At 48.3% G+C, this 17,059-nt stretch overlaps 4 protein-coding genes and 1 non-coding gene across 5 annotated transcripts; 2 read left to right on the forward strand and 3 right to left on the reverse strand.

The window, feature by feature from the left end:
- Window positions 1–2,349: 2,349 nt before the first annotated feature.
- Window positions 2,350–3,345, forward strand: AKAW2_40192S (uncharacterized protein; the record flags this gene model as incomplete). Its single annotated transcript, XM_041688496.1, has 1 exon — window positions 2,350–3,345. The coding sequence occupies one exon, from the start codon at window positions 2,350–2,352 to the stop codon at window positions 3,343–3,345; it is 996 nt and encodes a 331-aa protein (XP_041542275.1).
- A 774-nt stretch (window positions 3,346–4,119) lies between these two features.
- On the reverse strand, window positions 4,120–5,986 carry AKAW2_40193A (sugar porter family MFS transporter; the record flags this gene model as incomplete). Its single annotated transcript, XM_041688497.1, has 4 exons — window positions 4,120–4,547; window positions 4,612–5,300; window positions 5,353–5,609; window positions 5,663–5,986. 4 exons carry the CDS (start codon window positions 5,984–5,986, stop codon window positions 4,120–4,122), a joined length of 1,698 nt encoding a protein of 565 aa, XP_041542276.1.
- A 1,855-nt stretch (window positions 5,987–7,841) lies between these two features.
- On the forward strand, window positions 7,842–7,913 carry AKAW2_t40004S. Its single transcript has one exon. It is a non-coding gene; the product is annotated as a tRNA-Ala (tRNA).
- Window positions 7,914–8,772: 859 nt separating this feature from the next.
- On the reverse strand, window positions 8,773–10,017 carry AKAW2_40194A (beta-ketoacyl reductase; the record flags this gene model as incomplete). The annotated part of the gene is made up of 1 exon (XM_041688498.1): window positions 8,773–10,017. The coding sequence occupies one exon, from the start codon at window positions 10,015–10,017 to the stop codon at window positions 8,773–8,775; it is 1,245 nt and encodes a 414-aa protein (XP_041542277.1).
- A 150-nt stretch (window positions 10,018–10,167) lies between these two features.
- AKAW2_40195A (type I iterative PKS) lies at window positions 10,168–16,429 on the reverse strand (the record flags this gene model as incomplete). The annotated part of the gene is made up of 4 exons (XM_041688499.1): window positions 10,168–10,587; window positions 10,654–10,938; window positions 11,017–15,742; window positions 15,798–16,429. 4 exons carry the CDS (start codon window positions 16,427–16,429, stop codon window positions 10,168–10,170), a joined length of 6,063 nt encoding a protein of 2,020 aa, XP_041542278.1.
- Between the last annotated feature and the right edge of the window lie 630 nt (window positions 16,430–17,059).

Below are 17,059 nucleotides of genomic sequence, written 5' to 3' on the forward strand. Positions count from 1 at the left end.
GGACCGATGTGTAGCAGTAGAATACTATGGTCATATCAATACATCACAGTTCAAAACTCTCAGTATCGAGTGGCCTATAAGAAATTAATGAAAGAGACAAAGATTTGGCGACGGCAGGATATATGATACTCCCTTCAACGCCATCCGACTTAGCCACTAATGTGTTATTGATATTATTGTTTTCACGTTCCTAGCATCTCTTCCTAGAAAAACAGTTGGATAGGGGCTCTATGATAAATCATAATCAGTATTAGACAGACTGCGGTGTTCCTCTATATTCTTGTTATGGCAGTATAGATGGCGGCAGTGAACCTATAGCTTTTGGCCTATATAAGATTCTGTGTTGATCAATATTATTTCAGAGACTTGACTTTTTTAGGTGCTATGTATATCTTGTGACACTTCAAATCATATTAGCTAACTGAAAGAGATTAAGTTCAACTGCTACCAGTATGTAAGACAAGGTTGAACCTTATTAGTAAAATCAAGGATTTGCTAGGCAATTTTGGCGGTTTACTTGTATTTCTTCCTTTTCGATATGCAGCAGGAATAATGATAATCAGAGGAAATTGATACATTTTATCAATTCAAGAGCTATCTTTGAAAATCTTTAGTATTGCAGTTTGCTGGCACCGTAAAGTATTTGACAATTGTTTAAAATTTCCGGGTACACATTGTATAATCATGTTAATAGATACCGCAAGACATATTGATTTAACGAGATAGAGTACTCTCATGTCGAGCCCCACTGGCGAGCGGATCTCTACAGATAATTACGAAATTGAAAAACTGCAATTTGCTAGCTCTCGCCATTCAGTAGCGCCTGGTGCAATATGTTCGGGCCATACTCAATGAGAATCCCGGTCTAATTGGCAGCAGACGTGTCAGACTGCGACCGCTTTTGGACTACGCTCTTCGCCTAAAGAGAAAGACATCGTTGGCTGTCCCCTATTACTCTTGAAGACATAAGCCTGAGTACTGCACGTGCGGGATTCATTCGATCGTTCTTTCCGCATGGACAGTCCAAGGCTATTCCGAGGAAGATGCGGGAGATTAATGTACTGATTTGCGTCGATCATAGTCCGACTGGATTGGTTTTCATGAGTATGGACAAACGCATGCACATCCATATTCTCAATCTCACGGGTCCAGAGAGCTTCACATTCGTTTGCTTCGCAAGATAGAGATGGCGCTTTTCCTGATTATTCGACGAGGGTCCACGGCGGAAACAGTTCGATTGGTATTGCTCAGAGCAAATTGCTGTATCCTTCCAAAGAAGGTGCCCGCAAGTAATAAAGTTATAGGAATTAACGGGAAATTCGCATGGTAAGTAGATGACATATGAGAGCATCACTAGGAAATATAAGCAAAAATACATACAACAGAAGGGATTCGCTGGTGGTCACCCACCCAACTACTAACCTCCCGGCGTGTGGCTTGAGTACGGCTGAGCGGACGGGAAGCCCTATTTTCCACACCCTGTGGTCGTATGTACTTATTATTAATGGCTAGCAGACTATATTCTACTCTTCTTTCAAGCTGCTAATGCTTACTGGCATCCTCGGGTAATCGTCTGCCTACAGTGTCCCCGCTTCAACCCCGATTGAAATAATCCTATCTCGGCTAGACCGTTGCGCACCCTTAATGGCACACTTTCGGAATTGAGCGGTTACATCATTCCGGATTTCCGAAGTTTCATACGCAATTAAAGTTGCACTGAGGTATTTCCATGAATACTGAATTATTGAGGCATAACTTAGCGAGCTGACGATGAACCACTGTCCGATCCGTGCCTTAACACCGTTATGTCCGACACCCCAGGATAATCACATCCGATCGCGCACAAGCTGACATGCCCCCTGGACCCACTTGACAGCTTGGCTAAATGACAATTTTCCCCCAAGTTCGATAGTAACTAATTCATAGGTGATGCCCCAAAGTCTCTTGAAAGTTTAACCCTGTCAGCAAGAGGATGGACTGGTTTCTTCGGACATTGATGCATAAGCCTGGTGTCAGCATATTCCAGAAAGCACTTGAAGCTTTAATGCCATTGTGCAAGGCGGCAGCACATCGCTATGCAAACAGCTAGGGGTTCAGTATGAATGTCATCAGGGTGCTTCGACTGTGGCAGGCTATGATGATCCCACAATTGATGCCCCATCCGGGACTTGGTCGGACTTAGTGAGAGTCTTTGATCCACTGATTGATGTCATCCATGATGAATTTGCCATATCGCCGAGCAGGAGAAACTACAAATACTGCGCGGTATTCATCCCCGCCTATCTATCATCAGCTTAACAACATACACGATCAACTCCACTTATCCACTCCCAATCCAACACCATAATCATGTCTTCCAAATACGCTGCAGCCCACCAGTACCCTCAAGGACCCGGTGACGCCCGCCCAACCGCCCTCCAAATCATCAAAGACCAAAACCTCGAAGACAAGCTCTCCGACAAAACCATCCTAATCACCGGCTGCTCCTCCGGACTAGGTGTCGAGACCGCGCGCGCACTCCACACCACCGGTGCAACCCTTTACCTAACCGTCCGCAATGTCGAAAAGGCAGAGACAAACCTCGGCGACCTAGCCAAAAGCTCTCGAGTCCATTTTCTTCACTTGGAACTGAACTCCCTCGACTCCGTGCGCGCCTGCGCTGAAGATTTCAAATCCAAGAGCAAAAAACTCAATATTCTTATTGAAAACGCCGGCGTCATGGCCTGCCCGGAAGGCCGAACGGCAGATGGTTTCGAGACTCAAATCGGCAGCAATCACCTGGCGCACTTCCTTCTCTTTAACCTTCTGAAACCTACCCTCCTGGCTTCCTCAACGCCCGAATTCAACTCCCGCGTTGTGATTCTCTCCTCCGTCGCTCACAGAATGTCAAGCGTCCACCTCGACAATATCAACCTCGAGGGCGAATACGAGCCATGGAAATCATACGGCCAGAGCAAGACAGCGGGGATTTGGGCCGCTAACGAGATCGAAAGACGATATGGTGCTCAGGGTCTTCACGCTTTTAGTGTGCACCCGGGTGGCATCAATACGGATCTCCAGCGCCATACTTCGCAGGAGCAGCAGACAGCTTGGAGTCAGGATGAAACACTGATGAAGATTTTCAAGAGTCCGCAACAGGGCGCTGCCACGACTGTGCTGGCGGCTGTCGCCAAGGAACTTGAGGGCCAAGGAGGGAAGTACTTGGAGGACTGTCAGATATCTGAGCCATATGACCCGAGTAATGGTCTCTGGGGTCCGGGGTATGCTTCTTGGGCGTATGATGTGGACGGAGAGAGGAAGTTCTGGAAGTTGAGCTTGGAGTTGGTCGGCCTGAAGGATGAGTAAGTTTATCAGTAGTTTACACTCCTTCGTGTGGGACGAGAGGCATGATATAATAATTCTGTATATAGCTGGTCAGTCTTTGGGATAAGAATGGAAGCATGACTTAATTATTCGCCATTACTAGACCAGTCAACGTACGGTTGTCATAATGCAAAACTGTACGCTAGTTCATCGAGAAGATTAGAGCATGAGAGATAATATAGGATAATGAATATGTCAACCGTGATTGCATAATACAGCAAGCTACGCATGGTTGAAGGCAGCCATTTGAGGCTAACGTCTCTATTCCCACATGGCTATGTGCGAGTGCATAACCTGAACAAGCACAAAGTGGCTCTCATCATTGAGTACAGCGCGGATAGGCCGGAATTTGTGCAGGTGGAGCAGACGCTGGGATTCTATGAATTATAGAGTATGCATCAAACATCACGATTTTTGGGTCTTTACTTCTTCAGTGTGCGGTTTTTAGATTGTTTTTGGATATGTTCTGCGTGGCACAAAGTTGATTGGATCTGAATTGATTATACAAAGCCATAGCAGTAGTTCATCACTCATACGTACATAACGTCGCATCATAACACATAACAAAATGGGATGGTATACAAAAAACGTCTCTCAGCCAAGTAATACAATAATGCAACTCTTATAAACAACAAGAGACATCATTTCCTGAGCGTGATCATGAAATCCAATGGAGCCAATCATAGAAGTGTACTTCCGGCTTCCAAGTGCTTCGGAGCTCCACGCATATCTCCTAACAGGCGGGGCAATCAAGAATTACACTTCAGTTGTGTGAGGGCTGAACGTCTCGTTTCCACCGCTCACCTGCGGAATATGAGAAGCCCCTGCTTTGGATGAAGTCGAGCCGCGGCGATCGTACGGATCGATGTCGGGAAACACGTATTTGGAGCTCTTCCAGGGCGGTACTTTCATAACGTACATTGTGTCGATCTCCTCCAGTGTACGGCCACGGCCTTCAATGACAGCCACGTAAACCAGGCCCGCCGCAAGGAAGAGGCAGCCGGCAAAGACGTAGCCGAGCCGGAAGTCAATGGCACTCGTGATGAAGGGGGTAAAAAAGGCGAGAAGGAAGTTCCAGAGCCAGTTGGATGCTGTGGCGAGCGACATGGCGCGGGCACGGAATTCGGAGGGATACAGCTCTGCGATGATGGTCCACACCATGGGACCCCATGTAGATGCGAAACCTTTGTAGAGGTTAGCAACTGGGACTAACTGGACTAGAGTGGGGAAATGCCATTGATGACATACCAAGAATAAACAGGCAGGCGAAGACAACCATGACCACACCTGCTGTGTGGGTCCGTTCGGGGTTTTCGTGGTCGAGGGAGAAGTGGCCCACTGAGGCGAAAACCATAAAGCAGACAAACATCCACAATGCTCCTGTTATCAGGGATCGTCGACGACCATAATTCTCGATCAAATACAGACCTAGGAATGTTGTTCCGAAATTTACACCGCCTAGGATCATTTGTGTAACATAGGAATTTGAGATACCGGCGCCTCGGAAAATCGTAGTTCCGTAGTAGAAGAAATAATTCGCACCAGTTAACTGTTGCAGTGCTTGAAGGGCGACTCCAACTGCGACGCGATATGTCATGCGGGGTGCATGGAATAGATGGGACCAGGTTATCTGTCCGCGTTCCTTTTCCTCCACGAATTTCTGCCGAATTTCGTCGATCTCGAGCTTCAGCATTCGGTGATTTTCAGGAATCCCATACATTTTTGAGAGGGTACGGGCTGCTTTAGCCTCCTTTCCATGACGGTAGTCATATCGGGCACTTTCTGGGAATAGTGCAATTCCGAAGCCCAGGATGATCGCCCAAATGTAAGTGATGCCCATGGGAATACGCCAGGATCCAGTGTCATTCCGGGCTTCTGTTCCGAAGTTGATACAATTGGCGACGAAAATTCCAAGTGTGATGAAAAGCTGATAGGTGCTGTTGACGTTAGCTTCCATATTATCATAATACAACAAGTTCGTAGGCATACCTAACAAGTGATCCACGAATGTGCCTGGGGCCAGTTTCTGCTTGATACATGGGAACAAGCAATGATAGAGCACCAACGCCGAGACCAGCTACCCAACGACCCATGGCGACCTGGTACCACTTGCCGAATGGAGAAGATATTTGTATGGTGATACCAACACATACCATGGCACTCCAACCGCTGATGGACCATTTCCGGCCAATGCGATCTGCGATCGGAGCCGCAATAAGAGCGCCGATTAAGGTACCGATTGATAGCTGCGCTTATCAGCAAGATTGAACTTGGGTCAAGCTGTCCATGCGTGTCTTACCAGCGCGACGATCAGACCCGAACGTGCATTGGAGAAATAGTATGTTCCGTCGGCATGCTGTTGTCCGTACCTTTGGAGAAAGTTCGGCATCTCCAAGAAGCCTGAAATTTGGCCAGTGTCGTAGCCAAAAAGAAAACCACCCATTGACACGAAAATACCCATTAAGAAAGAGCGCCACGTGAGGAGAGGGATAGGTGTATCCACTGTCCCCTCTTCAAATTTCTGGCTATTGGGGCCGGTGGCTTGCGCCTCTTGCTGCAACACATCACCATTGAATTCGTCTTGCGGCCTCTTACGAGGCATCTTGACCTTTGGCAATCTCATATTTGTCAGCTAAAGTAGGTGTCGAATGTTCAGACCGGAATGGCACAGTCTCCCTGCGGTACTGAGCTGTGAGAGTCAGGCATGAAGCTTCAAATATATAGACCAAGGGAGGATTGTCAGCAATCCCGCATGATGGGTTCGTGATGTCATCAATTAGACTGGACTCGCTTGCTTCTTTGTCTGGTTATCTGACAGGCGAAAAGGAACTCGTCTCCAATACTTTGTTCGGACAAGGGTACCCCAGCATGAGTGTTCAACTGCTCACGTGGTGGTCCTGAACTCTGGCCCATGGGACCCCGCATCAGCCACTGATGTTCTGACATGGGCCGAGATTGTAACTCTGGGGTTCAGGGAATTCGGTCATACCGAACATGTCATGCTGCATGCATTTTGATGGGGAAGACTGATCTCTGGTTGGGATCCGGGGAAAGTCAATTCTTATGTCATCACTCAGAGGGGAAACTACCCCGGCACATATGACAGGTTGACTTGCAACAATCCAATGGCAGCTGTGTGAATGCCACCTGGGTTCCATGGCTCAAAATCGGTCCGCCAAAGCTCGGGATCTGGGGTCTTGGCCTACGTCTGAAGCCTCTCCCGCGCGTTTCGGTTCATTTTGATGCTCGTCATATGTCCTTTGACCGACGAGCCATCGGTAACATGCTTTTATGCACCCGTACCTCTTGCGGCATTCTGAATGGCATGATCGGTATTTGGATTGAACAGCGTTGCACTGTTCACTGCAAGGGCGACCTCACAGCCGGAGTCCCCACCGGGTTTGATTATGATTTGCGCCTCATCTTAGGAGTGGGGTGTAGGGGTTTGTATGTCATCTTCGGCTGTGTACTTATGGTGGATGATTGTCATCAGTGGGATACTGACACGGGGTCAGCAACTCGGGTGCTTGTGCTCAGGGCGGTTGATTGCTCCGCGATGCCATAATATCTGCACGCCGTGGCGCCTACTATCATCTTAGCTGAAGGTTGGTCGGAATCCGACCGACAGAAGTAAATCAGAAGTCAAGGTACTGTAGTATTAGCTCTGACAATTCTTATTTGATAAACAGATTTAATATCATGACATCTGGACTGCCATTATTCCCCAAGAAGGTTGCCAGGAGCTGGTGACTGAAATGAGCTGGTGAATTTAAAACGCGGCGAGACATCACCTGATTGGTAGGAAGTAGCAATACTCGGGCTCCTACACGGGCACTTTCCGTTTGCAGTCACCGTAAAGGGAGGCTCGTATATTGCTTATAACACGGATTAACAGCCACAAATTGTATTGTAGCATGAATCAAGTGTACTGGCACTGCGGAAGATCGCTAATATAAGTACACACTCCTAAAGCAAATAGGATCTGCTGCTAGAGGCAACAGAATCGGACGGTAAAGTGGCATGGGCAGGTGAGAGAGTGAAAACACTACACCGGGAGATGTAAACAACGGATTAATAGAATATAAACAGGGCATGATCATAGTATCTCGTAATGAAGAGATTGACCAATGAGGGGATAAATGAAGTGCGAAATCCATGCGGAGGTAACATCCGGTCTATAGGGCTATGGAATGCCGCCGCAATATATAAAGGGTGAATCAAGCGGGTTCTCGGTAGTAAGTGAATAATGAACATCAACTGATCACAGGTACAACTCAGTAAGTAGGGAACTCCAAGAGGTCAAGATGACAAAATTATGCTGATAACTAGTATTTTTGTGCACGTACTTTTAAGTCAAGCCAGAGACCATTGGAAGGAACATAAGAGGTTATTTTGAAATACAGATCATATTCTAAGGGGGAGAATTTCTGACAATTGGTTTATGTAGTCAAAACATTTACCGCTCTTCAACAAGGAACGGGGCTGTGGTTTAGTGGTATAATATTCCCTTAGCATGGGAGAGGTCCGGGGTTCGATTCCCCGCAGCTCCAACCTTTTTTTCTCTCCCCTCTATATTGACTCACACCCTTGTTGCGCGCCCTTCCGTTCGGTCGGATATGTCCACCTCTTTATTTTATCTATTTATATTTATCACACAGAATTGTGCGGCCATTGACATCTTCGCCCCTAAAATGGTATTCTTTCTTACGGCATAGAACGACGGGCTTAGTCGAAGTTGTGTCCTCTCAATTCCAACGACAAGCTTCCGACCGGGGTACCAGAACACTGAGCGCCGTTTTCCCATGGGATTATACCAATTACCCGAGTCCATGGAAGTATCAAGCACACTCTTTGGTACGCTAACAAAGTAATGATAAGCTTTCCTGGATGCTACTAACCACGTCTCACCTGCTTGTAGTAAAGATAGACGATAGCTGGTGCTGCCAACAGCGGATTCTTTCATGCTGAGTTCCCGCTCCTATGGATCCTGCCGTGGACAGCTCGCTCATACCCTCTGCTACTCTGGGATTATCTCCGCTTGGATAGTAACTAGGTAGCTAGGGTGACACTCGCACTAATTATCTGGATATCTTATCCTACATAACTCCCGTGGAAATCAAACAGGGTTTGCTGGGGTAACCTACAACCAGTTATATGGTCGATCGTTTGAGGACTAGTCGGTATATTGCAATACTGCCTGGAATCATCGAGAGAACATCTTACAATTGGAAAAAAGCTATGTATACAACGTGCGTTAGATTTCTTGATAGTGTCAACTAGCGAGACTAATATCTATGTATGTTCATTCAGAAAGGTTCCGCCCAGGAAACATTGAGTGGTGTGATTCTATGCAGTCACCTCATCAATTACATAGAATCAGGAGAAGACATCCTCAAACAGTCGGTTGACTTATTCCTCAACACCATGAAACAAGCGCAGCATGCCTTTGGCAGCGTGCGCTCCAAGAGCATCTAGACTCCCCATTCCCATCATTTCGAGCACACTGATATCGAACCCGAAAACCGACTTCCACCACTGTCTCAACTCAATAGCAACGAGGGAATCCAACCCGAGATCCGACAGAGAGGATGATGTCTGCAACTCTTCCTCTGGCTTCAACAAGAAATCGCACACCTTCCTTCCGATCTCTCGAGCAAGGAACTGAGCAGACTCGGACTGACCCAGTAAATCAGCGTCCCCCTTCGCCTTAGTGATGAAGGACTGCAGATCGTCGCTGGAGAACCCAGCTGCTGTAGAATTGGAATCTTCATTGTTATGAAAGGCCGCCATGCGAATATCACCCTTCCAGAGAGAACGTTCGCCTGGGTTATACAAGCACATGTTGGACCGGATACCAAGATAGAAGTTCCCCGATGTCGAATTCACGGCTGCCTCGACGGCTTCAAGAAGCTCCTGCTCGGAGATAGCGCCCTCTGAGCCACCAGTATGGGCAAACCGTTGCATGACCCCCTCATTCTCTGCTACATATCCCACTTCTTCAACGGCACCTATCTGAATGGCGCAGGCTGGAAGCCCCAGGTTGGAGCGGTACTGAGCAAAGGCGTCCATGAAGGTATTGGCACCTGCATAGTTAGTCTGGCCTGGCTGTCCAAAAATACCAGACAGGGAGCTGAACATAACGAAGAAGTCAAGGTCTGCGTTAATAGAGGTGGAGGCCTGGTGAAGGTTCCACGTTCCCTTAACCTTGGGATCAACAGCAGTATCCCACTCGCTCTTCGTCATGCGCGGGAAACTCTGATCACGGAGAACCATAGACATCTGAAAGATGCCCTTAAGGTGTCCATGAGCCTGTTTCATGGCCTTGGTGACATCATCCAAATTCGAAACGGTTCCTTGGACAAAGTCTGCGCGACACCCCATGCTGGCAAGCTCTTGAGAAAACTCCAAGTGCGCGTCGGTCGTTCCTGCGCTACGAGAAAGGTAAATGAGGTGACGAGCCCCTCGTTCGACCATCCATGTAGATATAGAGCGACCCAAGCCTCCCACGCCACCAACAAGTAAATAAGAACCAGAGCTATCAAACTGAGTGACCTTCTTTTGGTGTACTACGTTCTCGCTCTCGCTCAGAGCGACCTCGCCAGCTGCATTGCGCATTGACACGACAATCTTGCCCAGATGGACACCCTGCTGCATGTATCGAAATGCGTCCAGAATGTGACTTGAGTCAAAGGTCCTGATGGGCCTAATGGGACGTATGTGACCGCTTTTAAGTAGTTTGACGAGTTCTTGGAGCAGCCTGCACGAGAGTTAATCGTTACCGACACATAGCCCAGTACTGAACACTTACTCTTTGGCAATGGCCGGTTTCACGAAGCAGATCTGATCCAAATCGACGCAACAATAGCTACGATTCTCCAAGAAAGGACTCATATCCAACTTCCCAGAGCCAATCAAGTCTCGTTTGCCAATCTCAATCATCCGACCGAAGGGTGCAATGCATTTCCATGTAGCGTGCAGTAACTCGCCGGACAAGGAATTTAATGCCAAGTCAACACCCTTGTTATTAGTCTCTCGCATAACATCACCAACAAAGGAGGCATCTCTAGAGTTAAATATTCTGTTACGGGGCAGTTGAAATGTATCCATGAGGTATGCGACTTTTTCCTCGTTTCCGACAGTGGTGTAGACCTCGGCTCCGACCATCTGGGCAAGTTGGATAGTGGCAAGACCAACACCACCGCAAGCGCTATGGATCAAAATGGACTGGGAAAGAGAAAGTTAGTAGCATGTTAACAAAGTGAGGGTTTAGATGCTGAATGAAAAGCTAACCTCGCCTTTTCTCAAGTTACCGATGCTGAAGATGGAGTAGATAGATGTAGCAAACACGCAAGGCATGGTAGCAGCATCTTCAAAATTCAGTCCACTCGGGATTTTCTCACAAAGGTCCTCAGAGACGATGCGGTATGTAGAAAATGTACCATGCGATATGAGCATAACGCGGTCGCCGACGTTAACAGATGTTACGTTGGCACCAGTGCGGCGGACAATGCCGGCTGCTTCGTGACCGAAACCCTTTTCAGAGCCACCAACAATGCCCATAGCGACCAAAATATCCTATAATCAGAATCAGAATTAGCTGAGGCTCTAACAGTTGCGTGAGAACTCAAGTTCTTCGCTCTTGTCTTGACATACCCTGAAGTTCAAGCCGGTGGCATGTATTTCGACTTCAACATCGCCGTCTGACAGCGGTTCAGCCTCGAGGCCCACCCAGTGTAAGGCACTGAGGTGACCAGGCTTGCTGGAACGGAGAGAGATAACGTCATTAGACTCTGAGTCTGCAATCCCAGGTTGCACCGAGAAGGGATATATGCGTCCGACATGGACAGTGTTTTGCATAATGGCATATTCAAACTCGGGCTTAAGAACATCGTCGGGTTTGCGGGCCTGAAATTTCTCAAACACATGGATGATTCTGTCCACGGAAGAACTGACCTGGTCCACCTCGCAAGTAGCAAAATCAATAAGCATTTCTGATCGTATGGCCCTGGCAAAACCGTTGATTTGACCGAATAGTGGGTCCTTGCATTGAACTTGGCAGAGACCAGTCAACCACAGAATGCCACATTCCTTGACTTGATTCATCAAAACCTTAAGCGACTCAAACATATCATCGTCCATTCTTTCAAAGAAAGGTGTGTCATCATCAAGTAAGGCAATTATGTCTTGACCAACCGGCAAAGGCCCCTCCAGACCGCGACGGTCAACAGTGTATCCTCTGTCCTGCAAGCCTAGGGCAATAGAACGTACATTTTCGGATTCGGCAAGCGCAAGCAGAGTGACATTGGCCTTTGAAGGGGGTTCAACTGCCGGTCTAGCCAGGATCATAGTATTCAGCTGATTTGGGGCGGCTGTATCAGGGACCGCAGCATCAGGAGCGCAGAATCCGGCAGCCTTGAACTCTTCTGTCCACCTGTCGACACTGACGTATGGCTGGTCAGCCCGGTCGTCATCTTCGCCAAACCACCATCCAGCTAGCGTTCCCCAGATATAGTTGGGCCATTTCGAATTCGGGGTGAGCTCATGAAGCAAGATTCGACCATTGGGGTCAAGTAGTTTCCGAATGTTACCTAGGGTTTGATTGAGAGATTTGGTCGCATGGATGACGTTGGTCGCTAAAATGAGATCGTATGTCCGACCATCAAAGCCCTGATCAGATGGATCTTTACTGATGTCAAGTGGAAGGTATTCGACATTCGGATAAGCACTGAACCGCTCTCTAGCGGAGACAAAGAAACCAGACGAGATATCACTGAAGGTGTACTTTGAGTACAGAGATATTTCACCAGGTGTCAACCATTTCAGAAAGTTAGCGGTAGAGCCACCCGTTCCAGCGCCCAATTCAAGTACTCGCAAATTAGGCTTGCTGTGGGTTAGGTGTTTGAAAAACAACGACCCATCACATTGGTCCCCGTACACATAGAGATTGGCCAATGTATTGTCCGCGAGGAGAATATCGAGCACCTCCTTGTCGCCGGTGAAGATATCTCTCATGTTGCTGTGGACTTTATAAATGCACACGGCAGCAGCGGCTGCTGGGGTCTGCGATAGCCCAGTGACGATGGAACCAATCTTCATCTCAATGGTCTCACTGTCAAGATTACCAAGACATTGGAGCTCCATTTTCTGACACTGACGGTTGATCCACGATCTGTACTTGTGCATGTAGTCAATCGAGGTGTCCAATCCCGAAATAACCCTCTTGGTATAAATCATACACAAGCGGGCGAGCTCATCCAAAATCGGCATGTCAATACTCCGGTCCATTGAAGGTTTTATCAAAGTGTTGGCATCCAAGAAATCGATGTGCGGGCCCCATTCTGCACGTGCCGTAGCTTCAGCACGTCCTACGGACACCTGGTCGTCTAGGACGGAGAGTTTGACCCCGGAACTGCGTAAAACAACACTACCATTAGCAGCCATACACTGGGCACCCCCATCTATGTAATCGCCTTGAGTGTATGATGCGAACGCTCGCACTTGTACATCCTCAAAGCAACGGGAGATGCATAATTCATCGATCTTAGTGGGCACCATCACTTTGCCTGTAGTATTGGCAGATCCTTTGAATGCGGCGACGCAGAGAAGCTGGAGTGAGGCATCAATGACTGCTGGGTGAACCTGGTAGCCAATGCCATCTTCTTCCCGTCTAGTCACCTCCGCTGTCGCATTTGTTGTGGTGGTGTCAGACCGAATATCGTCAAGCCGCTGAAATGTGGGTCCGAAGTTAAGCCCAGATTTAGCCATGGACTCGTAGAAACGACGTTTTTTGACCTTGCGCACCAGCGGATGGTTTCTCTTCTCTTCTCCTAGATTCTTACCATGGGACTTGACTTCTCCGGAGCAGTGCTTGGTCCAGGTAGTTCCATTGTGTGATGCAATGCTGAATTCCCACCACTCACTGTCGAGAGAGTCTGTCCATCGACAGCGACGTAGCGTCGTCGTTATCTCAACTGGAATACCTTCACTCAGAACAAGGGCAGTGCTGATAGTAACTTTGCGCATAATGAACCCCTCGTTGACCAAAGTCACTTGCCGAACAGCTTCCCCGATCATGCCAGCGTATCCAGCAAAAGGAAAGACGATGTCTTTGCCGACCCTATGGTCCCGGATCCATGGAGCGTTGTCCAAGTGGAAGATGTTTCGGAAAAGCACATTGAAATCTGGACTCTCCGTAACTCGAGTCCCAAGAAGATCGTGATGCACATGCTCTTGGTTGCGCCACCCCTTACTGAGTCGGGACTCATACCAAAACTTCTGCGTGTGGTCCCATGGGTACCTGGGCAAATCACGTAAACACGAGCCTTTACTTATCGCCTTGCTTAGGTTCACCGGAACATTGTGACAATAAAGTGTTCCAATTGCTGTCAACAATGATTCAACATCATTCTGGTTGCGACTAAGCGTTGGGACGTAAGGAGCAGAACTTGAATATTGAGTCAGGGTTTGACGTAAAGGACCTGCAAGCGCCGAGTGGGGTCCAATTTCAAGGAATATCATGTTATTTGCAATTTCGTGCTTCATGATCGATGATATGGCCGAGTAAAAGAGGACCGGTGACTCGAGATTTTTCTGCCAGTATTTGGCACCGAGGTCACAGTCTAACGTAAGCTGCTTCCCTGTGACACTGCTAAAGAACAGCTTATCGGGGGGCTTGGCAGAAACCTCTTTTTCAATTACGGCATGGTAATCTTGGCCAATTTCAGACATGTGATGGGAGTGATATGCCTTATTAACCCGGAGGAGTCTTACTAGGACATCAGGCTGTACTTCTTTAATACTGGAACTCACACGTTGAACTGCTTCCGTATCACCGGCGAGAGTGACACTCATATGTGAATTCTCGCAAGCAACAACCACTCCTGGCTCCAGATAGCTTTGGGCATCTTTAGAACCCATGCCTATCGCCGCCATGGCTCCGCTCTTGGAGTGCAGCCCTGTAACCTGACCACGATAAAACGCAATTGTGATGGCTTCATACGCAGAAATACTCCCCGCGGCATATGCCGCAGTGATCTCTCCACTGGAATGGCCAACAACTGCAGTGGGACGAACTGCGATTGACGCGAGAGTATCAACCAAGGCAATTTGGATTGCTGTGCAGAGAGGCTGGGATAGTTCGGACGAGTCAAGCCTGCTGAGATCTGCCGGTTTTTGGAGCTCATCCTCAATGCACCAATCGGGGGCATGATTGAGGGTTTGTAGATGTGCATCGAGGGACTGGATTGTCTTTCGAAAGATGGGATATGAGGGGCTTTGGAGTAAACAACGCCCCATTTGTGGCCACTGGGCGCCCTGACCAGTAAATACCATGACGATATTCGGTGGCTTCCCTGCTTTCAGCGGAGGCGAAGGCGTGAGGGAGCCCGTCAGGCTTGCCACAGCAAACGCCCGATGAGGCAAGTGCTCTCTCCTGTTAGCCAGTGTAAATGCCAAATCGGTAACTCTCTCTGGGTTTTTCTTAACCCAGGCCTTATACGTAGCAATCATCCTTCTCAGAGATTCTGTGGTATTGGCTGAGTAGACAAGCAGTTCTGGAGAGATGAGTGACCGTCTAGGGACTGGGGAAACCCCGTAGCTGAGTGCAGAATCGAGCACGACATGTGCATTAGTACCTCCGATACCAAATGAGTTCACACTAACACGCTCCTTCCGTCCCTCCGGCCATGGCATGGGCTCCGTAGGAACCGAGAGCCCACAAGACTCCCACAGGATATTGGGGTTGGGCTTGTTGACCTTGATGTTTGGAGGAATAATGCGCTTTTCCAAAGCCATGACTGCTTTAACGAGCGATGTGAGGCCCGAAGCACCTTCGGAGTGGCCGAGATTAGCCTTGACGGACCCTATTTGTACGCCACCCGTAGGACCAAAAACCCGGCCAACAGCTTTGGCTTCTATAGGATCCCCGGTTGGTGTCCCGGTACCGTGACACTCGACGAACGCAGTCTCGCCGAAGTTTGTGATGCCCGCCAGCTTGTACGTACGCCTGATGAGATCCTCCTGAGCGAGATCGTTGGGGATTTGGATACCGGCGGCAGTGCCCTTCCCGTCACTGTTACATCCTGTCCCGCGAATGACGGCTCGGACCGGATTGCCATCACGGATGGCATCAGAAAGGCGCTTGATGAAAATGGCAGAAATCGCCTCTCCGCGACCATACCCATTGGCATCAGCAGAAAAGGACTTGCAGGAGCCGTCGGGCGAGAGTACCCCTTGCTCTGACATAGCAGCCGACATGCCTGGGCCCATGATCAAGTTGGCACCGCCAACTAGAGCCCCTTCACAGTCCCCGCGGGAAATTGCCATGCATGCTTCGTGTAGTGCAACGAGAGATGCAGAACAACCGGTCCGGACTACCATACTTTATTCACAGGTTAGCAGACGCATGAAGTCTTATTTTTGAAGAAGTTACTAACCTTGGACCCGTCAGATCCAGCTCATATGAGACGCGGTTCGGCAGCATAAAATCACCGTATCCAGACACCCGATACACACCATACTGCTGATTTTCTTTGGCAAACATTTCAACCCAGTCCTCACCGAAGCTGCCCATATAGCAACCGATTGGTCTTCCTTTCCAGTTTGTCTCGCCTGCATCTTCTAGGCACTCCCTGGCAACTTCCAGCATTTGTCTTTGTTGCGGGTCTGCCCGCTCAACCTCAGCTTTGCTCATGTTGAAAAATGAAGTGTCAATGGCAGAAATGTCGATACTCTCGTCGAGGAAGTAGCCATACTTGGTTTTAATGGTGCTTGGCTTTGGCCTCTCGGAATAGTGTGCAACTGCATTGTATCTGGATTTTGGTACTGGAACACGGGCATCACCTTTGGAAATCAGGAAATCCCAGAGCTCCTGTGGTGAGTGCAAACCCCCAGGAAGACGTACGGACATACCACATATGGCAATAGGGACTTGTGAGGCAGCCTGTGTAACATGGTGTTCATTGCCAGAAACCCCACTATCAGCGATTCTAACATGGCAGCCCTCCAGACATGTACCGTTTGCGACAGTATGATCAACGTCACTTCCCACGGCAAGAAGTGATGCCATTGTTCGAGACATATACTGTGGCGTCGAAATCTGGTGGATTCTCAAGTCTCCCTGTATAACCTCTTCTGGTCAGGTGGGATTATGTAAACAAGATGCGCTGATATTACTTAGATTACTGAGCTGGTTGTCACGTAGCTCACAGTGAGTTGACAGGATCAGAGGGATTTATTGAGTGAGACAATGTGATGAAAGAGAGCTCTCTTGAGTATTCGAGGGGGCGGTTGATTTTAGACACCCATTGGTCGAATGCACCCGACTGTTTGGTTTGCCTTCTGGGAGGCAGCAATTCTAACGATACGTGGAAGCAAGGAGCGAGAATGCTGTATTACTTTGCTATCCCCCTTACTTACATGTTTGTAAGTGAAGAAAGGATCTGTCTCATATGACTCTTCAGTCACCCTAGGAACATATCTCGGAATTGCTCCATACAGAAAGAGAAATCGAACAAGTGCCGAATTAGATGATACACCTGTGAGCTAGCGGTCTATTTTCTGACCAGTCCTTTACATCATAGTGTTCGCTCAATGTAGATCAACAACTGTGTCTGATGCATGATGCTCCCTAAATAACATGTCTAAAAGTTACTACTGTAGGGGTCTGACTTCTGACCAATTATTTACTACTTAATGG

This window comes from Aspergillus luchuensis, chromosome 4 (assembly GCF_016861625.1).
Source record: "Aspergillus luchuensis IFO 4308 DNA, chromosome 4, nearly complete sequence".
Classification (NCBI taxonomy): domain Eukaryota; kingdom Fungi; phylum Ascomycota; class Eurotiomycetes; order Eurotiales; family Aspergillaceae; genus Aspergillus; species Aspergillus luchuensis.